We start from the raw sequence: 24,085 nt of genomic DNA, 5'->3' as shown, positions 1-24,085 counted from the left end.
TTTTCAGAGGGCAAAGGAAAGCAATAGGAAACACTGTAGTTTCTTTCCTCCCTGATTCCATTTGGTCCACTAGCTTGCTGGTAATTTCAGAGAAATGCTTTATCTTTACTTAGATAGACTGTATTTTTTCAGGTAGCATTGTTCTTAAGTGCTCTTTCTGAGAATCAGGATTGTAAGGATTCCATGTTTCCAATTTCCTAACCGCTAATTTCCTAAATGCCTTTAATCTCTCTACTAGACTGCCCAGGCAGAGAGCTGCTTGAAGGGAACTAATGCTGCCCACTCTAAGATTATCCCTGGGTCAAGAGTACCTGCCAGTCCATACCATATTTGGTGCAAATCTGTTACTCACCTTGGCTTTTCCAGCACTGAAATGTGGAGGCAAAGATCTTGAGGCCACTGTTATCCTAGCTCTTGTCTGGGCCAAATTACCTGAGAAAGAGACCACAAAGAACATAAATTAAAGGAAAACTTAAGGAATAGGATCATGAGTAATTTTTCCCTTTGTGTCCTTGTATTTTTCTGAATTTTCAAAATAATCTGCTGTGAATTTTTAAAATTTGGAAAATTTTGAAACTTTGATGATATAAATTATAATAATTACATTAAGTTTAAAATAATTTGTAACTTATAAATTGAATTTATGTTCGTTTTATAAGCAAAAATAAAGAACAAAATTATTAAATTCACTGAACAAATTAGAAATAAAACGAAATTCACCTTATACAAAAATTAATTCAAGATGGATTAAAGACTTAAATATTAGACCTAAAACCATAAAAACCCTAGAAGAAAACCTAAGCAATACCATTCAGGACATAGGCATGGGCAAGGACTTCATGTCTAAAACACCAAAAGCAATGGCAACAAAAGCCAAAATTGACAAATGGGATCTAATTAAACTAAAGAGCTTCTGCACAGCAAAAGAAACTACCATCAGAGTGAACAGGCAACTTACAGAGTGGGAGAAAACTTTTACAATCTACCCATCTAACAAAGGGCTAATATCCAGAATCTACACAGAACTTAAATTTACAAGAAAAAATCAAACAACCCCATCAAAAAGTGGGTGAAGGATATGAACAGACACTTCTCAAAAGAAGACATTTATGCAGCCAACAAACACATGAAAAAATGCTCATCATCACTGGCCATCAGAGAAATGCAAATCAAAACCACAGTGAGATACCATCTCATACCATTTAGAATGGTGATCATTAAAAAGTCAGGAAGCAATAGGTGCTGGAGAGGATGTGGAGAAATAGGAACACTTTTACACAGTTGGTGGGACTGTAAACTAGTTCAACCATTGTGGAAGACAGTGTGGCGATTCCTCAAGGATCTAGAGCTAGAAATACCATTTGACCCAGCCATCCCATTACTGGGCATATACCCAAAGGATTATAAATCATGCTGCTATAAAGACACATGCACACGTATGTTTACTGTGGCACTACTCACAATAGCAAAGACTTGGAACCAACCCAAATGTCCATCAATGATAGACTGGATTAAGAAAATGTGGCACATATACACCATGGAATACTATGCAGCCATAAAAACGGATGAGTTCATGTCCTTTGTAGGGACATGGATGAAGCTGGAAACCATCATTCTGATCAAACTATCACAAGGACAGAAAACCAAACACCGCATGTTCTCACTCATAGGTGGGAATTCAACAATGAGAACACTTGGATGCAGAGTGGGGAACATCACACACCGGGGCCTGTCATGGGGTGGGGGGAGGTGGGAGGAATAGCATTAGGGGATATACCTAATGTAAATGACGAGTTAATGGGTGCAGCACACCAACATAGCACATGTAAACTATGTAACAAACCTGCACGTTGTGCACATGTACCCTAGAACTTCAAGTATAATAAAAAAAAAAAAAGAAGAACACCTCCTACTAAACAACAAGAAGAGGGACAATCAATTAATAAATGGGCAATATATTTGAACAGAAACTTCACTGAAGAAGATACTCAAAGGACAAATAAGCACATGATATAACTTTAACTTAATTAGTCATTAGGGAAGTAGAAATAAAAACCACAATGATACAGCTCTACATACCTGCTATTATGGCTAAAATAAAAAAGGCAGACAATATCATGTGTTAGCAAGTATTAGGAACAACTGGAACCTTCACTGCTGATAGGAATACAAAATATTAGAGCTACTGTTGAAATCAGGTGGAAAATTTCTTATAAAGTAAGCATAAATTCATATAGCTCAGAAATAACACTTCCAGATATTTACCAAAGAGAAATAAAAATATATGTCCACAAAAAAAAGAAATAAAAGGAAATTACCTCAATATAATAATGGCCATTTATGAAAATCCCATAGTGAAATGTCAGAGGCATTTGAACCAGAGCAAGTTCATCTTGAATAGGGGCTGGGTAAAAATAAGGCTGAGACCTACTGGGCTGCATTCCCAGGAGGTCAGGCATTCTTAGTCACAGGATGAGATAGGAGGTTGGCATAAAATACAGATCATAAAGACCTTGCTGATAAAACAAGTTGCAGTTAAAAAAAGAAAAGGCTGGTCAAATCTCACCAAAACCAAGATGGCAATGCAAGTGACCTCTGGTCATCCTCATTGTTCATTATATGCTAATTATAATGAATTAGCATGCTAAAAGACACTGCCACCATCTCCATGACAACAAATGCATGGCAACATCAGGAAGTTACCCTATATGGTCTAAAAGGGGGAAGACCCCTCAGTTCCGGGAATCGCCCACCCTTTTCCCAGAAAACTCATGACAAATCTACCCCTTATTAAACATATAATCAAGAAATAACCATAAAAATGGGCAACCAGCAGCCCTTGGGGCTGCTCTGCCTATGGAGCAGCCGTTCTTTTATTCCTTTACTTTCCTAATCAACTTGCTTTCACTTTACTCTATGAACTCATCCCAAATTCTTTCTTGTGCAAGATCCAGGAACCCTCTCTTGGGATCTGGATTGGGATCCCTCTCCAGTAACACTAACATCATACCAAACAGTGAAAAACTGAAAGCTTTTTCCACACGATCAAAAACAAGACAAGGATTCACACACTCACCACTTCTACTCAATATATTATAGTACTGGAAGTCTTAGCTGGGGCAATTAGGTAAGAAAAAGAAATAAAAGGCATCCACATCAGAAAGGAAGAAGTAAAATTAATCTCCGTTCATGATCTTATATGTAGAAAACCCTAAAGATTCCACATTTAAAGAAGTGTTAGAACTAATAAATGTTAGAACTAACTTTAGCAAAATTGTTGATACAAAACCAACACTCAGCCTGGACGCAGTGGCTCATGCCTGTAATCCCAGCACTTTGGGAGGCCATGGCGGGTGGATCACAAGATCACAAGTTCGAGACCAGCCAAGCAAACAGAGTGAAACCCCCATCTCTACTGAAAATACAAAAATTAGCCAGGCGTGGTGGCGGGTGCCTGTAATCCCAGCTACTCCGGAGGCTGAGGCAGGAGAATTGCTTGAACCCAGGAGGCAGAGGTTGCAGTGAACCGAGATCACACCACTGCACTCAAGCCTGGGACAGAGAGAGACTCTGTCTCAAAAAAAAAAAAAAAAAAAAAAAAAAAAAAAAAAACGAACACCCAAAAATCAGTTTGTTGTTGTTGTTGTTGTTGTTTTTTCAGACAAAGTCTCACTCTGTTGCCCTGGCTGAAGTACAGTGTTGTGATCTCAGCTCACTGCAACCTCCACCTCCCAGATTCAAGTGATTCTCATGACTTAGCCTCCCGAGTAGATGGGATTACAGGCATGCACCACCAATCCCAGCTAATTCAGTTGCATTTTTATACACTAAAAATGAACTATTCAAAGAAGAAATTAAGGAAATAATTCCATTTAAAACAGCATCAAAATACAATGGGAATAAATTGAATCAAGGAGGCAAAAGACTTTTACACCAAAAACTACAAAACATTGCTGGGAGAAATTAAAGAAGGCACAAATAAACTGATGGACATCACTGTTCATGGGTTGGAAGACTTGATATTGTTAAAATGTTCATACTACCCCAAGCATTCTACAGATTCAGTGTAATCCCTATTAAGTCCCAATGGCATCTTTTGCAGATAGAAAAAATATCCTAAAATTCATATAGAACCACAAAGGACCCAGAATAGCCAAAACAACAGTGAGAAAAAGAATAAACCTGGAGTACTCACATTTCCTGAATTCAAAACAGAGTGCCCAGAAATAAACACACAACAGATGCATGATCAAATGATCTTTGATAAAATCACCAAGAGTATACAATGGGGTAAAATAATCTCTTCAACAAACAGCGTTAGGAAAAGTGAATATCCACATGCAAAAGAACAAAATTTAACTTACCTTACACCATACACAAAAATCAAATCAAAATGGACTGAAGATTAAAATGCAAGAACTGAAACTATAGCAAGGAATGGTGGCTCACGCCTGTAATCCCAGCACTTTGGGAAGCTGACGCAGGTGGATCACAAGGTCAGGAGATCGAGACCATCCTGGCTAACATGGTGAAACCCCGTCTCTACTAAAAATACAAAAAATGAGCTGGGCGTGGTGGTGGGCTCCTGTGGTCCCAGCTACTCGGGAGGCTGAGGCAGAAGAATGGCGTGAACCTGGGAGGTGGAGCTTGCAGTGAACAGGGATCACGCCACTGCATTCCAGCCTGAGCAACAGAGCAAGACTCCATCTCAAAAAAGACAACTGAAACTATAAAACGCCCAGAAGAAAACATAGGAGAAAAGCTTCACAACATTAGTCTTGGCAACAATTTTTTTGGATATGAAACCAAAACACAGGCTATAAAAGCAAATATAGACAATGAGACTACACAAAACTAGAACTTCTACTCAACCAAGGAAACAATCAACGGATTGTAGAAATAAGCTATGGAATAGGAGAAACTATTTTCAAACTATATAGCTATATAGCTAATAAAGGATTAACGCACAAAATATATAAGGAACTCCTACAACTCAATAGTAAAAAAGCCAAATAACAAAAACAATATTTTATTATTTTTATTATTATTATTATTTTTGAGGCAGAGTCTCACTCTTTTGCCCAGGCTGGAGTGTGGTGGCACGATCTCAGCTCACTGCAAGCTCGACTTCCTGGGTTCACACCATTCTCCTGCCTCAGCCTCCTGAGTAGCTGGGACTACAGGCGCCCACCACCATGCCCGGCTAATTTTTTGTATTTTTAGTAGAGACAGGGTTTCACCATGTTAGCCAGGATGGACTTGATCTCCTGACCTCATGATCCACCTGCCTTGGCCTCTCAAAGTGCTGGGATTACAGGCGTGAACCACCACGCCTAGCCCAAAAAAAAAAAAACAATTTAAATACGGACTTGACTACGCATATCACCAAAGAAGGCATACAAATGGCTAACAGGTATATGAAGAGATACTCAGTATCACTAAACATTAGGGAAATGAAAATCAAAATTGTTAGGCCTCCAAGCCCAAGCCAAGCCATCGCATCCCCTGTGACTTGCACGTATACACCCAGATGGCCTGAAGTAACTGAAGAATCACAAAAGAAGTGAAAAGGCCCTGCCCCGCCTTAACTGATGACATTCCACCATTGTGATTTGTTCCTGCCCCACCTTAACTGAGTGATTAACCCTGTGAATTTCCTTCTCCTGGCTCAGAAGCTCCCCTACTGAGCACCTTGTGACCCCCGCCCCTGCCCACCAGAGAACAACCCCCTTTGACTGTAATTTTTCATTACCTTCCTAAATCCTATAAAACAGCCCTACCCCTATCTCCCTTTGCTGACTCTCTTTTTGGACTCAGCCCGCCTGCACCCAGGTGATTAAAAGCTTTATTGCTCACACAAAGCCTGTTTGGTGGTCTCTTCACATGGACACACATGAAATTTGGTGCCGAAACCGGGGATCAGGGGACCTCCCTTAGGAGATCAATCCCCTGTCTTCCTGTTCTTTACTCCGTGAGAAAGATCCACCTACAACCTCAGGTCCTCAGACCGACCAGCCCAAAGAACATCTCACCAATTTTAAATCCAGTAAGCGGCCTCTTCTTAAGCTCTTCTCCAGCCTCTCTCACTATCCCTCAACCACTTTCTCCTTTCCACTCTTCAATCTCTCCCTTCTCTTAATTTCAATTCCTTTCATTTTCTGGTAGAGACAAAGGAGACACATTTTATCCATGGACCCAAAACTCCGGCGCCAGTCACGGGCTAGGGAAGGCAGCCTTCCCTTGGTGTTTAATCCCTGCAGGGACGCTTCCCTGATTATTCACCCAGGTTTCAAAGGTGTCAGACCACGCAGGGATGCCTGCCTTGTTCCTTCACCCTTAGGGGCAAGTCCTGCTTTTCTGGGGGAGGGGCAAGTACCCCTCAACCCCTTCTCCTTCACCCTTAGCAGCAAGTACTGCTTTTCGGAGGGGCAAGTACCCCTCAACCCCTTCTCCTTCACCCTTAGCAGCAAGTCCTGCTTTTCTAGGAGAGGGGCAAGTACCCCTCAAACCCTTCTCTCCGTGTCTGTACCCCTTCTCTGGAGAAGGGGCAAGTACCCCAACCTCATATCTCTGCGCTCTCTTCTCTCTAGGTTTGCCTCCTTCACTATGGGCAACGTTCCACCCTCCATTCCTTCTTCTTCTCCCTTAGCCTGTGTTCTCAAGAACTTAAAACCTCTTCAACTCTCACCTGACCTAAAATCTAAGCATCTTATTTTCTTCTGCAGTGCCTCTTGACCCCAATACAAACTCAACAGTAGTTCCAAATAGCTGGAAAATGGCACTTTCAATTTTTACATCTTACAAGATCTAAATAATTCTTGTTGTAAAATGGGCAAATGGTCTGAGGTGCCTGACATCCAGGCATTCTTTTACACATCAGTCCCTTCCTAGTCTCTGTGCCCAATGCAAGTCGTCCCAAATCTTCCTTCTTTCCCTCCCACCTGTCCCCTCAATCCCAACCCCAAGCGTCGCTGAGTCTTTCTAATCTTCCTTTTCTACAGACCCATCTGACCTCTCCCCACCTCGCCAGGCCGAGCTAGGTCCCAATTCTTCCTCAGCCTCTGCTCCTCCACCCTATAATCCTTTGAGCACCTCCCCTCCTCACACCCGGTCTGGCTTAACAGTTTTGTTCTGTGACTAGCCCTCCCCCACCTGCCCAGCAATTTACTCTTAAAAAGGTGGCTGGAGCTAAAGGCATAGTCAAGGTTAATGCTCCTTTTTCTTTATCCCAAATCAGATAGCGTTTAGGCTCTTTTTCATCAAATATAAAAATCCAGCCCAGTTCATGGCTTCTTTGGCAGCAACCCTGAGACGCTTTACAGCCGTAGACCCTATAAGGTCAAAAGGCCATCTTATTCTCAATATACATTTTATTACCCAATCTGCTCCCGACATTAAATAAAACTCCAAAAATTAGAATCTGGCCCTCAAACCCCACAACAGGACTTAATTAACCTCACCTTCAAGGTGTACCATAATAGAAAAAAGTTTCAATTCCTTGCCTCCACTGTGAGACAAACCCCAGCCACAGCTCCAGCACACAAGAACTACCAAACGCCTGAACCGCAGCAGCCAGGCGTTCCTCCAGAACCTCCTCCCCCAGGAGCTTGCTACACATGCCGGAAATCTGGCCACTGGGCCAAGGAATGCCCACAGCCCGGGATTCCTCCTAAGCCATGTCCCATCTGTGCGGGACCCCACCAGAAATCGGACTGTTCAACTCACCTGGCAGCCACTCCCAGAGCCCCTGGAACTCTGGCCCAAGGCTCTCTGACTAACTCCTTCCCAGATCTTCTCGGCTTAGGGGCTGAAGACTGACACTGCCTGATCACCTCGGAAGCCCCCTAAACCATCATGGATGCCAAGCTTCGGGTAACTCTCACAGTAGAAGGTAAGCCCATCCCCTTCTTAATCAATATGGAGGCTACCCACTCCGCATTACCTTCTTTTCAAGGGCCTGTTTCCCTTGCCTCCGTAACTGTTGTGGGTATTGACAGCCAGGCTTCTAAACCTCTTAAAACTTCCCAACTCTGGTGCCAACTTAGACAATACTCTTTTAAGCACTCCATTTTAGTTATCCCCACCTGCCCAATTCCCTTATTAGGCTGCGACACTAAATTATCTGCTTCCCTGACTATTCCTGGACTACAGCCACATCTCATTGCTGCCCTTCTCCCCAACCCAAAGCCTCCTTCGTGTCTTCCTCTCATATTCCCCCACCTTAACCCACAAGTATAAAATACCTCTACTCCCTCCTTGGCTACCGATCATGCACCCCTTACCATCTCATTAAAACCTAATCACCCTTATCCCGCTCAATGCCCCTATCCCATCCCACAGCATGCTTTGAAAGGATTAAAGCCTGTTATCACTCGCCTGCTAGAGCATGGGCTTCTAAAACCTATAAACTCTCCTTACAATTCCCCATTTTACCTGTCCAAAAACCAGACAAGTCTTACAGATTAGTTCAAGATCTGTGCCTTATCAACCAAATTGTTTTGCCTATCCACTCTGTGGTGCCAAACCCGTACACTCCTTTGTCCTCAAAACCTTCCTCCACAACTCACTATTCCTTTCTTGATCTTAAAGATGCCTTTTTCACTATTCCCCTGCACCCCTCGTCCCAGCCTCTCTTTGCTTTTACCTGGACTGACCCCGCCACCCATCAGTCCCAGTAGCTTACCTGGGCTGTGCTGCCGCAAGTTTTCAGGGACAGCCCTCATTACTTCAGCCAAGCTCTTTCTCATGATCTACTTTCTTTTCACCCCTCCACTTCTCACCTTATTCAATATATGGATGACCTTCTTCTTTGTAGCCCCTCCTTTGAATCCTCTCAACAAGACACACTTCTGCTTCTTCAGCATTTATTCTCCAAAGGATATCGGGTATTCTCCTCCAAAGCTCAAATTTCTTCTCCATCTGTTACCTACCTCGGCATAATTCTCCATAAAAACACACGTGCTGTCCCTGCCAATCATGTCCGACTAATCTCTCATACCCCAACCCCTTCTACAAAACAACAACTCCTTTCCTTCCTGGGCATGGTTGGATACTTTTGCCTTTAGATACCTGGTTTTGCCATCCTAACAAAACCATTATATAAACTCACAAAAGGAAACCTAGCTGACCCCATAGATCCTAAATCCTTTCCCCACTCCTCTTTCCGTTCCTTGAAGACAGCTTTAGAGACTGCTCCCACTCTAGCTCTCCCTGACCCATCCCAACCCTTTTCATCACGCACAGCCGAAGAGCAGGGCTGTGCAGTCGGAATTCTTACACAAGGACCAGGATCGCGTCCTGTAGCCTTTTTGTCCAAACAACTTGACTTTACTGTTTTAGGCTGGCCATCATGTCTCCGTGCAGCTGCTGCTGCCGCCCTAATACTTTTAGAGACCCTCAAAATCACAAACTATGCTCAATTCACTCTCTACAGCTCTCATAATTTCCAAAATCTGTTTTCTTCCTCACACCTGACACATATACTTTCTGCTCCCCGGCTCCTTCAGCTATATTCACTCTTTGTTGAGTCTCCCACAATTACCATTGTTCCTGGCCCGGACTTCGATCCGGCCTCCCACATTATTCCTGATACCACACCTGACCCTCATGACTGCATCTCTCTGATCCACCTGATGTTCACCCCATTTCCCCACATTTCCTTCTTCCCTGTTCCTCACCTTGATCACGCTTGATTTATTGATGGCAGTTCCACCAGCCCTAATCGCCACACACCAGCAAAGGCAGGCAAGCCACTAGCCCACCTCTTAGAACCTCTCATTTTCTTTCCATCGTAGAAATCTATCCTCAAGGAAATAACTTCTCAGTGTTCCATCTGCTATTCTACTACTCCTCAGGGATTATTCAGGCCCCCTCCCTTCCCTACACATCAAGCTCGAGGATTTGCCCCCGCCCAGGACTGGCAAATTAGCTTTACTCAACATGCCCTGAGTCAGATAACTAAAATACCTCTTAGTCTAGGTAGACACTTTCACTAAATAGGTACAGGCCTTTCCTACAGGGTCTGAGAAGGCCACCGCAGTCATTTCTTCCCTTCTTTCATGCGCATCCGTGTGAAGAGACCACCAAACGGGCTTTGTGTGAGCAACATGGCTGTTTATTTCACCTGGGTGCAGGCGGGCTGAGTCCAAAAAGAGTCAGTGAAGGGAGATAAGGGTGGGGCTGTTTTATAGGATTTGGGTAGGTAAAGGAAAACTACAGTCAAAGGGGGTTTGTTCTCTGGCGGGCAGGAGTGGGGGTCGCAAGGTGTTCAGTGGGGGTGCTTTTTGAGCCAGGATGAGCCAGGAAAAGGACTTTCACAAGGTAATGTCATCACTTAAGGAAGGACCGGCCATTTACACTTCTTTTGTGGTGGAATGTCATCAGTTAAGGTGGGGCAGGGCATATTCACTTCTTTTGTGATTCTTCAGTTACTTCAGGCCATCTGGGCTTATAGGTGCAAGTCACAGGGGATGCAATGGCTTGGCTTGGGCTCAGAGGCCTGACACCTTCTGTCAGACATAATTCCTCAGTTTAGCCTTCCCACCTGTATACAGTCTGATAACAAACCAGCCTTTATTAGTCAAATCAGCCAAGCAGTTTTTCAGGCTCTTAGTATTCGGTGAAACCTTTATATCCCTTACAGTCCTCCATCTTCAGGAAAAATAGAATGAACTAAAGGTCTTTTAAAAACACACCTCACCAAGCTCAGCCACCAACTTAAAAAGGACTGGACAATACTTTTACTACTTTCGCATCTCAGAATTCAGGCCTGTCCTCGGAATGCAACAAGGTACAGCCCATTTCAGCTCCTTTTTATTAGGCCCCATTCTCATTCCAGACACCAGACCAACTTGGACTGTGCCCCAAAAATCTTGTCATCCCTACTATTTTCTGTCTAGTCATACTCCTATTCTCCATTCTCAACTACTCACACATGCCCTGCTCTTGTTTACGCTGCCGGTTTACACTGTCTCTCCAAGCCATCACAGCTGATACCTCCTCGTGCAATCCCCAAACTGCCACTCTTAGCTCTTGAAGTAAATAAATAATCTTTGCTGGCAAGACTATGCTGAACCTCCTTAGGCACTCTCTAATCAGATGTCCTAGGTCCTCCCAATTCTTAGACCTTTTATACCTGTTTTTCTCCTTCTCTTATTCATTTAGTTTTTCGATTCATACAAAACCGTTTCCAGGCCGTCACCAATAATTCTACACGACAAATGTTTCTTCTAACAACCCCACAATATCACCCCTTACCACAAAATCTTCCTTCAGCTTAATCTCTCCCACTCTAGGTTCCCACGCTGCCCCTAATCCCGCTTGAAGCAGCCCTGAGAAACATCGCCCATTCTCTCTCCATACCACCCCCCCAAAAATTTTCGCCACCCCAATACTTCAACACTATTTTGTTTTATTTTTCTTATTAATATAAGAAGGCAGGAATGTCAGGCCTCTGAGCCCAAGCCAAGCCATCGCATCCCCTGTGACTTGCACGTATACACCCAGATGGCCTGAAGTAACTGAAGAATCACAAAAGAAGTGAAAATGCCCTGCCCCGCCTTAACTGATGACATTCCACCATTGTGATTTGTTCCTGCCCCACCTTAACTAAGTGATTAACCCTGTGAATTTCCTTCTCCTGGCTCAGAAGCTCCCCCACTGAGCACCTTGTGACCCCCACCCCTGCCCACCCAGAGAGCAACCCCCTTTGACTGTAATTTTCCATTACCTTCCCAAATCCTATATAAAACAGCCCCACCCTTATCTCCCTTTGCTGACTCTCTTTTCGGACTCAGCCCGCCTGCACCCAGGTGATTAAAAGCTTTATTGCTCACACAAAGCCTGTTTGGTGGTCTCTTCACATGGACGCACATGAAAAAAACTATAATGAGATGAAATATTACCTCATCCTTGGCTGGGCGCAGTGGCTCACGCCTGTAATCCCAGCACTTTGGGAGGCTGAGGCGGGTGGATCACAAGGTCAGGAGTTTGAGACCAGCCTGGCCAATATGGTGAAACCCAGTCTCTACTAAAAATACAAAAGTTAGCCAGACGTGGTGGCGGGCGCCTGTGGTCCCAGCTCCTCGGGAGGCTGAGGCAGGAGAAGCACTTGAACCTGGGAGGCAGAGGTTGCAGTGAGCCGAGATCGTGCCACTGCACTCCAGCTTGGTCTACAGAGCAAGACTCCGTCTCAAAACAAACAAAAATAGAAATATTACCTCATCCCAATTAAGATGGTCATCATCAAAGAAACAGAAACAAGTGCTGAAAAGGATATAGAGAAATTAGAACCCTCTGTACTATTGGTGGGAATATAAAATGGTGCAGCTGCTATGGAAAATGTAGCATAAAGGTTCCTCAAAAAATTAAAAATAGATCTACCATATGATACAGCAATCCCTCTTCTGAGTATTTACCTAAAAGAATTGAAAACAAGATCTTGAAGAGATATTTGCACTCCTGTGTTCATTGCACCATTATTCACAAGGGCCAAGAAGTGCAAACAAACTAAATGCCTATCAACAGGTAAATAGATAAAGAACATTTGGTATATACATACAATTGAATACCCAGCTTTAAAAAAAAACAAGGAAATCCTGCCATATGCTACAACATGGATGAACCTGGAGGACATTAGGCTAAGTGAAATCAGCCAGTCACAGGAACACAATACTGCACAATTCCATTTACATGAGGAATCTAAAGTAGTCAAACTCACAAAAGCAGAGAGTTGAATGGTAGCTGTCAGTGGCTGGGGGCAGGAGGAAGTGGGAGTGGCTATTCAGTGGGTATTGAGTTTTAGTCGCATAATATGAAAAAATTCTAGAGATCTGCTGTGCAAAACTGTGCACATATTTGATACTGTATTGTATACTTAAAAAAGAGAGATTTCAGGCCGGGCGCGGTGGCTCACGCTTGTAATCCCAGCACTTTGGGAGGCCGAGGCGGGCGGATCACGAGGTCAGGAGATCGAGACCACGGTGAAACCCCGTCTCTACTAAAAATACAAAAAATTAGCCGGGCGTGGTGGCGGGCGCCTGTAGTCCCAGCTACTCGGAGAGGCTGAGGCAGGAGAATGGCGTGAACCCGGGAGGCGGAGCTTGCAGTGAGCCGAGATTGTGCCACTGCACTCCAGCCTGGGCGACAGAGCGAGACTCCGTCTCAAAAAAAAAAAAAAAAAAAAAAAAAGAGAGATTTCATGATATATATATATTTTTACTACAACAACAAGAAAAAGTCTCCAACTGGGACACTGCTAATCATTGAAAGAGAAGAATATGGAAGAAAAAAGGTGCTGAAGGAAGTTTTCCCGAGAAAGAAGTTAGACAACAGAGCGCACCATTGTGAGGGTTGAGGACACAGACACTGATTAGTAGACCGGGCAGTAAGGATCCTTCAGGTGAGGAAAAATATCTTTTTCTCTACCCATCCTAGGTTCATGGTTGAGGCACTTATAACAAAGGACAGATTGCTAAGTGAAAAGCATAAAAATTTACTTAATGTAAGTTTTAGTTGACACTAGAGCCTTTATAAAGAAATAAAAAGGAGAGTAGTAAAGAAATATGATAGGAAAAAGTATCATCTAATGGTAAGAAACTAATGAAACTTAGCAAGGCCTATTCAGATTCATCTCTGTGTCCTTGTGTCTGCAGAGATAAAGACACTTCTTTTCTGTGGGTGTAGAAAGAGCAGCTCCTACAGGAGAGTCTTACAGCCTGCTTTAGGAGAAGGTCAGAAAAATCCTTCCTAGGTTTTATGACCTGCTTCAAGGGAGAAGGGGGTGGGGGCTAAGAGTGACATTCCTGCATCTGTCATTTTCTCAAATTCCTTCAGCTTAAAATATTCAATAGGTCAAGGGGCCATATTTTGGGATAGTGAGCCCTGAACCCCATCAATCCCTCTGCACATAAGGAGAAACCTGGCCACCCCCAGTAGTGGGAGACAGCAGCTTCTGAGTCCTGGGGACCAATGAAGTTTTGTAGGGCTTTGCATTTGTCAGGAGCGTGACCTTGAACAAGTTGACTTCTCAAAGCCTGAGTCTCCTAGTCCATAACAAGAAAAGAGTACCACCTGTTTTCCTCCCATGAGAGTTATTATGGGGATTCAACAAGACAACTCACAAAAAGCACTGTCAACACAGGACTAGAGCAAGGCAACTATTCATTTCACATGAGGTAGTATTTTATTATTATTTGCTGTGAACTGTTCACAAAGGTCTCAAAGGAGAGAGCAAGAAAAGACCAGGAAATCTCACCAAATCTCTGTGTGATCACTGGCTAGTTAAAAAAACTATGAAAGGTGAGAAAAAATGACAGGGTAACTCTTGGCTACTCAGATTCCTCCCACTTTTTACCTTTGAAGAGTCTGAATGGCCTGCTCACTGCCCCACACACCCTTCACTTCTCTGATTGTTCTTCCCCCAAACCAAGTGTGTGAAGAGATTTGTTTGCATTTTTACCTACAGCGTCATTTGATTCTGTAGCAAAATAAAAAGTTGTTAATGAAAGGAAGTGCTGCAATTTGTGCATATGCAAGACGCTCACGATTTCAAAGTTTCAGCAAGTCTAGCACAAAGATGTCCAAATGTTTTCTCTGGCGATATCTTCAGAGGCTAAACTGTGATTAATAGCCCAGAAAGAACCCTTTGAAGCAGGATTGGTGACATCAAAGTCATAATCCAGGGGTGGCAGGAGCTTTATAATGAGTGGGAAGCATTTTAACACATTTCAAAGGATTTACAGCATGAATAAACAATAGACCTCAGCAGATGCGCCACGCACACCTTTCAGAAACAGAACCATACAAAGTTTCCATTTTAATTTAAATGTAAATACAGTGTTCACACTTCTTTCAAGTGTTAAGCATCGTCAGTGCTTCACCCCCTAGACAGCCTCTTCCCAGCTAAGCATCGCTCATTGCCCCAGAACACCCTCCTGTGCTTCTCAAAACTGCAACTACCAACACGTGTCCTGTGTCGGAAGGAGAAAACGGAAGTCAGAGGCATCTAATGGAATTTATGTCCTATGTGGGAACTGTGTTAAGAGAGAATCTGAATTGGAGATTACAAAGATCTCAATTTCCCTGCTTCCAACTTAAAGGAAAAGACACAAGTGGTCTGAAGACAGCTGGAACTTTTAAAAGATGGCAATTTTCTGCCTGCTTCAGAGGATTTTCCTTGCTTGGAAAGTACCCAGAACCCAGGGTGTCACCTGTAGTCATCTTTTACTAACTGCCCCAAAGGACAGGCTGTTGTTTTAAATAATCAAACATAGAATTCAGTCTCCTTCTGCTGCACCCTCTGGGTTTATAGGACTTGTTGTAGGGTTTCAGTGGTGATTGTTGGTGGGCATTTGTTTGAGAAATTTTCCAGTTTTAATTTTCTCTCCAAACACAAGAAATAGGCTAATAAACTAAGAAATGATTGCAAAGCAATGCTGAAATGTAAAAAGCTGTTTGTGTCAAATAGCTACAAATATAAGGAGCAGTAAATAAAAATCAGATGCTTCAGTTCATCCGTTACCAGATTAAGTTACATCTCAGTAGACCTGAGAACTGAAACCATGTAGCCCACATTCAGCTTTCACACTGAGAACAGAAATCACATCTCACTGTCTACAATACAATGACTTTGTGTAATTCCTGTCTCCATTAGTATGACTTTCTTCTTTTTCAGGAGTCTCCAAGCCCAGGCAAATGGTTAGATTGCTCATTACAGAAACTTCCTGAAAGACTCATCAGCTCTTCCATGGAAAGGATCAACCTGACAGTTCATTCCCTATGACTCCTATAATCTCTCCTTTCAAAGTCCTCCCCTTGCTGTTTCCACCAGCTCTGGACTGCTGCACTGTGATCCTTACCCAATCCGAATCAAAGACCCTCACTTTGAAAGACCCTCCTAAAAATAAAGGATTTCTCAACAAACTCTGACCTTGACTTCCCTTCTCCAAGACATTGCCAAAGCTTTGGGAGGTGGTGGGAAGCAATAACCTCCGCTTTATCTTATCAGCGAGTTGTGCTGGTAATGTTTAGGAGCAAGCTTGAGACAGACCTACGCTACTGCAATACTTGCAGTAACTAACATGTTCCAGTTTCAGTTTATAACACTGTAGCTAAAAAAAATGCAAGGAGTTAAATTCCGTACATAGTTGTATACAAACATACTATAAAAAATACTAGAGTAGCTAAGTACAGTGGCTCTCACCTGTAATCCCAGAATTTGGGGCATCCAAGTGGAAGGATCACCTAAGCCCAGGAGTTTGAGACCAGCCTGGGCAACATAGTGAGACGAAGTTTCTACAAAAAGTTCTAAAAATTAACTGGGCGTGGTGCCACACCTGTGGTCCCAGCTACTCAGGAGGCTGAAGTGGTAGGATCAGTTTGTTAGATATGAGTTCTAAATTTCTTTTCAAAGAATATGTCAGTATGTTCAATTCTTTGCCTTCTAAACTTAACTTCCTTGCAAAGCAACCTTTTTCGATTACCTACTCCACCCTGCCTCATTCTGATCACCTGCTCCACCCTAACTCATTCCAATTACCTGCTACCTTCTCTGCCCTGACTCCCACTAAAGCACTCACCCATCATTCTCTTTACATTAGCCAATCGGAATTAGTTTAGCCTGTGTGGTCTAACCCTAGCCAATAGAGGAACGACACAGCAGCGGGGGCCACATGCGTCAGGAATAAGAACCCCTTCCCCTCCCTTGTCCAAGTGTGCGCTCACCTTGTTCCATCTGTAAGGGCGCACCCTTCTATACAGAAGTACCTTGCCTTGCTGAGAATTAAAAAGAAAATTTTATATTCGAGTGCTATTCCTTTTGCAGCACTGAAACTTTATATATAACAAGTTGAGCCCGGGAGGTTGAGGCTGCAGTGAGCCATGATCACACCACTGTACTCTAGCCTAGGCAACACAGCAAGACTCAATCTCAAAAAAACACAAACCTATAGTATTTTGTGTACTAAAAAAACTTAGTTCATCTTCACATAACCATCTCTCCTAAATTTATAAGAAGGATTTATTTTAGATTTGATAAATTGAAGTAACTTAAGATAGCCACAAAATATGACACAGCTGTAGGAAGCCAAGAAAAGGAGATCATGTGTGATGTTAAATTTTGTTCTGCAGTTTTTACTTTCTCCCTTAGCATTTATCTACAGCTTTCAGGTTAATATCAATAAATGAACAGAGCAGGATGGAAGAGTTCCCAGCCCACTTGGACATGACCTAATGTCTTATGAAAAGAACATGGATAATTTATATACAGTCACGTGCTGTGCTGTTTAATGACAGAGATATATTCTAAGAAAAGAGCCATGGGGAATTTTGTCATTATGTGAACAGCATAGAGTGTACTTACAAAACCTAGATGGTATACCTCTGCACACTGTGAAAGTTACAGATACAGGATGAAATCACTTTTGTCAGACCCAGACAAGATAGGGCTGGGAAGGTCCAAAAAAGAGGAGGGTCATGCTTACATGTCTAAGAACTGTTTCCAAGGACTTTCTAAAAGCCCCACAAAAAACCCTTTTGCATCCTTCATGCATCTCCTGCTTTGATAAGGTTTATCTATAGGCATTCTATAGGACTGAAGTAATTCAGTTAAGACGTTCTCAGAAGAACACTTGCCCAGTAACAGTATCTCCACCAGTGAACTGACAACTCTGGCTTTGAACCTCTGGAACCAATGAACTCTATTTCCAAGCAGCTTATGTAAATCTCTTTTTGCTAATAAAACGTCCCCTTACCCTTCCCTCACTGAATGCACTGGTGGCTTGCCATTTTATACCATTCCAGGTTATAATCCTTATTTTTATTCCTAAGTAAACCCAGCATATTTATAGCTCATTTTCTCTTTTTTGTTTTGTTTTGGTTGACACACCTGGGCTATATGGTATAGCCTATTTCTTCTAGGCTAAAAACCTGTATAGCATGTTGCTGTATGGAATACTATAGGCAATTATAACACAATGGAAAGTATTTGTGTATCTAAACATAGAAAACGTACAGTAAAAATATGGTATAAAATGTAAAAAAACAGTACACCTATATAGGGCATGTAAATTGAATGAGACTTGCAGGACTGGAAGTTGCTCTGGGTGAGTCAGTGAGTGAGTGATGTGTGAAAGTGAAGACCTAGGATATTAGTGTACACTAATGTAAACTTTATAAATACTGCACACTTAGGCTACACTAAATTTATACAAAATGTTTCTTTTTTTCAATAATAAATTAACCACTTACCATAACTTTTTTACTTCACAAGCTTTAAAAGTTTTTAAATTTTTTTGACTCTTTTGAAATAACACTTAGCTTAAAACACATATTGTAAGATGTAAAAAAAAATATTTTCTTTATATCTCAATTCTATAAGCCTTTTTAAATTTTTAAGATTTTTTTGTTTACTTTTTTTTTTTTTTTTTTGAGACGGAGTCTCGCTCTGTCACCCAGGCTGGAGTGCAGTGGCGCAATCTTGGCTCACTGCAAGCTCCGCCTCCCGGGTTCACGCCATTCTCCTGCCTCAGCCTCTCCGAGTAGCTGGGACTACAGGCGCCCACCACCACGCCCGGCTAATTTTTTGTATTTTTAGTAGAGACGGGGTTTCACCGTGGTCTCGATCTCCTGACCTCGTGATCCGCCCACCTTGGCCTCCCAAAGTGCTGGGATTACAAGCGTGAGCCACCGCGCCCGGCCTTTGTTTACTTTTTAATTTTTTAATTAAAAACAAAGACACTAACACCCATACTAGCCGAAGCCTACACAGGGTCAGGATAATCAATATCACTGTCTTCTACCTCCACACATCTTATCCCACTGTAAGGTCTATGGGGCAATAACACACAGGGAGTTGCCATCTCCTATAATCACAATGGTTTCTTCTAGAATACCTCCTAAAGAACCTGCCTGAGGCAGTTTTAGAGTGAACTTAAAAAAAAATAAGTAGGAGTACATGCTAAAGTAATAACTTAAAAGCCTATTATAGCGTATACATAAACCAGTAATATAGTTGTTTATTATCATTATTCAGTGCTATGTACTGCACATAACTGCATCTGTTATATTTTATACAACTGGCAAAGCAGTAGGCTTGTTATATCAGCATCACCACAAACACCTGAATGCATTGCAAAGGCTAGGACATCACTAGGCAATAGGAATTTTTCAGCTCCATTGTAATCTTATGGGACCACAGTTGTATATGTGGTCTGTCATTGACTGAAATGTCATTATGTGATGCATAACTGTAGATAGAGGGGAGTGTAGTTTTGCGGAGGGAAGGAATCAAGAGTAAATAAGAGACCACACTATCCTCCTATCTGTTGTATTGAAGAAAGATATGCACAGATAACAAATTCACTCTCTTTTCTGAATATACAACTTTATCGTGCATGTGGGAAATTCAAAGCCCCAAAGAAATCCCTTCCCTATTCCTGTATTGACTTTTAATTGGTAATTGTCTGGCATTTTAAAGAATTTCTGCATAATTAACACCTTTACACTATTTGCTTGAAGAAAGCCAAACCAATGTTTTCACTGACTTTTTTCTTTAGAATGTAAACTACAGCTTTAAAGACTTGTGACCCAGAGATCTCAAATTGTAGAGCTAGGGGAAAAATAGTAACTCCTTCCTCTCTCCTTAAGCTTTAAAACTCATAAACAGAATGTCAGTCCAGCAAACAACTATACTGAATCCCAGACTGTTTCAAGGAGCTAACAAGGCTTCTCTTTCCTAACACAGTCAATAGTGGTGTTGCTCTGTTTTCTGCATTTTATTGCCACGTTGGCAGAAGGTCAGTCTCTTTTAACGAGAATTTCCTTTTAGAGCCAGATGAAGAAAGCTCTTCCCATATTTTCTTGGTGGAGTTTGCTTGAAAATAACATGGCTGCCACATGGCCTGATGTGTGTTCACAAAAGTACAAGAGCCTATACTACTGATATCTACCCAGTATCCACCCAAGAAGACCTGACCCATTTAAAAATACAATAAAATAAAAGCCACATACACATGTCTGTCAGCACCCATGTCATGAGGTGTGAGAATGGCTTATTCCAATCTCAGAGCAATCAGGGATAGTCCTGACAAAATCATAATTTAGGCAAAGGATGTATTCAAATTCCCCACATCCCTTTTCACCTATTTCCACTTCTGAAGGTGCAACATGGCTTTAATGCTGTCTCCTCCCTATCCCAACATCCAGTTCCCCCTACTTCACTGTCCCACCCTTGAACTTTTCCATGCAGTACACACCTCCTCCATATTCTCATCAAATCTCCTTTTGTTTTTGTTCCAAACCTTCAGGTTACTATTCTTCTGATACTTAATCCAGGTGTAATTTGTTAATGGACAAATAAATGTATTAATTCACTCAGGTGAGATGTTTATATGGTATAAAAAGCTATCTAGGCCAGGCGCCATGGCTCATGCTTGTAATCCCAGCACTTTGGGAGGCCGAGGCAGGCAGATCATGAGGTCAAGAGTTCAAGACCAGCCTGGCCAACACAGTAAAACCCCATCTGTACTAAAAATACAAAAATAAGCTGGGCATGGTGGCACGCGCCTGTAATACCAGTCACTCAGGAGGCTGAGGCAGGAGAATCCCTTGAACGCAGGAGGCGGAGATTGCAGTAAGCCGAGATTGTGCCACTGCACTCCAGCCTGGGTGACAGAGCTAGACTCCATCTCAAAAAAAAAAAAAAGCTATCTAGAAAAAAAATTTTTTTATGGAATGATTCTATTGATGGGAATGTTGAAAATCTGTAGATAATCTAGTGTCCAGGTAAGGGGGACAGTTTTGAAATAGGGGACCTTTCATTTAATGATGCTCAAGTTATTCATACTTTGAAATAATACAGTAAAGGCCTTCTATGGGTCTTACAAAGATGAATAGAATGCAATTAGTATATATGAGGGATGCATTCTAGTACCCCCGAGTATACCAAAACCTACACACTCAGCCCTGAAGAACACACACATATGAAAAATTGGCCCTCCATATATGCAGTTTTGCATCCAACCAATACTGTATTTTTTATCTGCATTTGTTTGAAAAAAAAAACAAAAAACAAAAAAAACTGTGTATAAGTGGACCTGCACAGTTCAAACCAACATTGTTCAAGAGCCAACTATACAGTTCTTTGTTTTAAGGAGAAGACAGCCCAGAGAAGCTCTTGGGGGGAAGGGGAAAGGCTGACATATAAACAATTCATTGCAATTGGAATTGGTGAGTGTTAGAATAAATCTGAATAAAGTGACAGGAGGGGACAGAATACTGTTTCCATGAGAGAATGAGGAAAACAAAAACTGAAGAGTAGTCAATGAATGAGCTAGTTGGTGAAAGCTTAACATGAGTTTGACAGGAAATGGAAGGTATTCTATCTGAAAGACACACGCAAGACAGATACAGAATGTAAACCTGAGGGTTCCAGAGAGCTCCAGAGAGCTTGTACGGCAAATTTCTAGGAGGCTTCTTGTTTTAAAATTAGACATTTAATAATAGCATTAAAACATTTATTATTTTACCCTTGCAAACATAAAAAATTACTCACCACTCCCTTCCAGTGAAAATACTACCTATGGGGAGTTTTAGGGGGAAGAAAATATGGGTAAGAAGGCTTTGCTAAGGTATCATAAGTCACTGGTGGGACTGTGAACAAAAGCTTGTTCTGCTCTTCAGGTGGCCTTCAGGTAGAATGCCCATTCGTCTTTGTGGCCAAAGGTGGATGGTTTGGATATGAGCTACTAGGGGACTCATTCCAGTTAAAATAGTGCTGATATGGCCAAAGTCTTAAGTAAAATCTCATATGAGTCAGGTAGTTTCATAGAGAGAAGTTACATTCCACAGTCTAAGAATAGAATCCTAAATAAAATGCTCAGGCAGGAACAAATCAACTGATTACTGCAAATTAAAAAAATCCCTCCCTAGAAGATTTGCACAACATACCTTATCTATTGGTGGTAGGTCAGTCATATAATTTCCCACAACACCTATGCTTCCTTGTGTTTTTAAGCCTGAGAAAGTTACACAGGGCTTCAGCAAACAAGACGCTGTTAGCTTCCCATTGTGCAGGATTATGATTCAGTGCTTGGAACTATAACTGCTTTTTTGAGTTTCCCTCTTTAGCATGGAAGCAATGAAAAGGACACTGGAAAGTGAGAAACTTGGATTCCTATCCCAAACCTGCCACTGACTTAAGGAGATCATGTCTACTCTTTATGACTCACTTGTATTATTGTCAAATGAGGAGTTTGAGAAGATCAGTGGTTTTGCACTTGTGTGTCATGGCATTCCGTCATGGTGCCCATAATGAACACCCTTTGTACCTACGTAGCTTCACCTAGATCAATGCCAGGCATGTGGTGTAGACAGGGGTGGACTGTTCTCTGAAAGGGAACTACAACAAACAGTGTGTAATGTCAACCTGGTGCCAAAATAAAATATTGTGTGGTATCTGTGGCCAGGACATGTGTGAGCTTTACCTAAGCTATAAATCAGAGAGCTAATCAAGGAAGTAAACAGTATTGTTCAAAAATCAACAACACGCTGAACAACAAGGAAATACGTAAGTGCAATAACTAGATGCAAGTTGGAGTAAAAAAAGTTAAGTAGTGTTAGGCTCCCATCCAGCTCTGAAATTTTATCTGTACTTGTGAAATATCTCCTAAAAGACCCCTGAAGTGGGGGAAATAAGAAAGAACAAAATAAAGACAATAAAACTAAAATCTGCAAAATGTATTATTTCTTAGCAGTTCAGTAGGCAACAGAAGAAGTGGGTGGTGGTGATAGCCTCGCTTAGATAAATGGAGGAAGCTTACATAGTGGTTTACAGAGGCCTGGATATTTAATTTGCCAATATTCTCTTCACAGCTAACACAGGCAACCAACAACAGCTCTGTTGCTATGATCTCTTCAGTTATTCCTCCTTCTTTACTTTGCTGTTGTGGCTAAGGTGAGCTTATTCAGTTCTCTAATTTTTTAATATCATTCTTGTTTCTTAGCACATGAGAGGAGACAGAGGTATAGTTTTTTGCTCCCTTTCTGCAATGTTTTCAAGATTAATGAATTCAAGGTGTTCATTTTTCAACGTCTTTATAACATCTATTCTCTTAGTAAAAGATTATGCTTCTGTTTGCATGTTGGCAAATACCAGCCATTTTGAAAAACCGGGTGCTAATGTGAAGGCAATGATCACTTTCATGAGCTTTTTTTTTCTATTGGTCTCTGAAAGTACTCAAGGTTAGCTTTTGATATATAGGTATCCAAGTCTAATTTTCACATTTACCAGTTATTTTTGTTATATTTTAAAGAATGACTATTCCATGTCACTAGCTCTTTTATAAAAGGACCTAGTATAAACATCCATGTGTATGTATATATCCTTGGGAAAAACTATAGCAACTTGAGAATCCAGAAAATAAGGAGAGGCATACTGAAATAGGTAGTATTCCACAGGAAACCAAACTTGCAGTGTGCCCGATTGGCCAGCATTACTCATATCTAAGCTACATTGTCATAATGTTTCTGAACACCCATGCACACACATTTCTCATAGATTTATGTATAACCCGTTCATAAAATGCCAGTGCCCAGAAACACTTCTTCCAATGAAATCTATATGTTTCATGGTGTTGAAGAATGAAGTTAATGTAACTTATATTCTTAAGCACAGGCATTGTTTTTTGGAGACCTTGGCATTATGGAACTGTAATGCTGTATTATCCAAACTAACTGATTTCAAAAAGACTTTCTAAATTAAAGTATTATCTGACAGACTTGTGATGCAATTACTGATTTTTTTTTTGAAAGAGTGAAACCTATTGAGAATAAAGGCCAACAAAGATTATTTATCTGACGAAGGAACTCTACAAGCATCACAACTCTACACTAATTCTAGAGGTTGCAGCTAGTCAATACAATTGTGTCTGAGTCCTTTAAACTCAATGCAAATATGCTATCTTATATTAGTATCAATCTTTAGAAATGATTTGGCTCCTTATAGATGTTACAACCTCTCTGAAGCCAGGTACCAAGTATTTCTTTTCTTTTTTTTTTTTTTTTTTTTTTGAGACTGAGTCTTGCACTA

General features: G+C 41.6%; 1 protein-coding gene across 1 annotated transcript in view; it reads right to left on the bottom strand.

Moving 5' to 3' along the window:
• The window catches only part of MYO3B (myosin IIIB), a 269,300-nt gene that overhangs the window by 216,169 nt on the left and 29,046 nt on the right, over positions 1 to 24,085 (bottom strand). The window contains exon 6 of the mRNA XM_063645412.1: positions 353 to 432. Within this exon, the coding sequence (XP_063501482.1) occupies positions 353 to 432 (80 nt within the window). The remainder of the gene's footprint in view (positions 1 to 352; positions 433 to 24,085) is intronic.

Source organism: Symphalangus syndactylus, chromosome 8, assembly GCF_028878055.3.
Source record: "Symphalangus syndactylus isolate Jambi chromosome 8, NHGRI_mSymSyn1-v2.1_pri, whole genome shotgun sequence".
Taxonomy (NCBI): Eukaryota; Metazoa; Chordata; class Mammalia; order Primates; family Hylobatidae; genus Symphalangus; species Symphalangus syndactylus.
The sequence above is the reverse complement of the archived record's forward strand: the minus strand, read 5'-3'. Positions and strand labels throughout refer to the sequence as shown.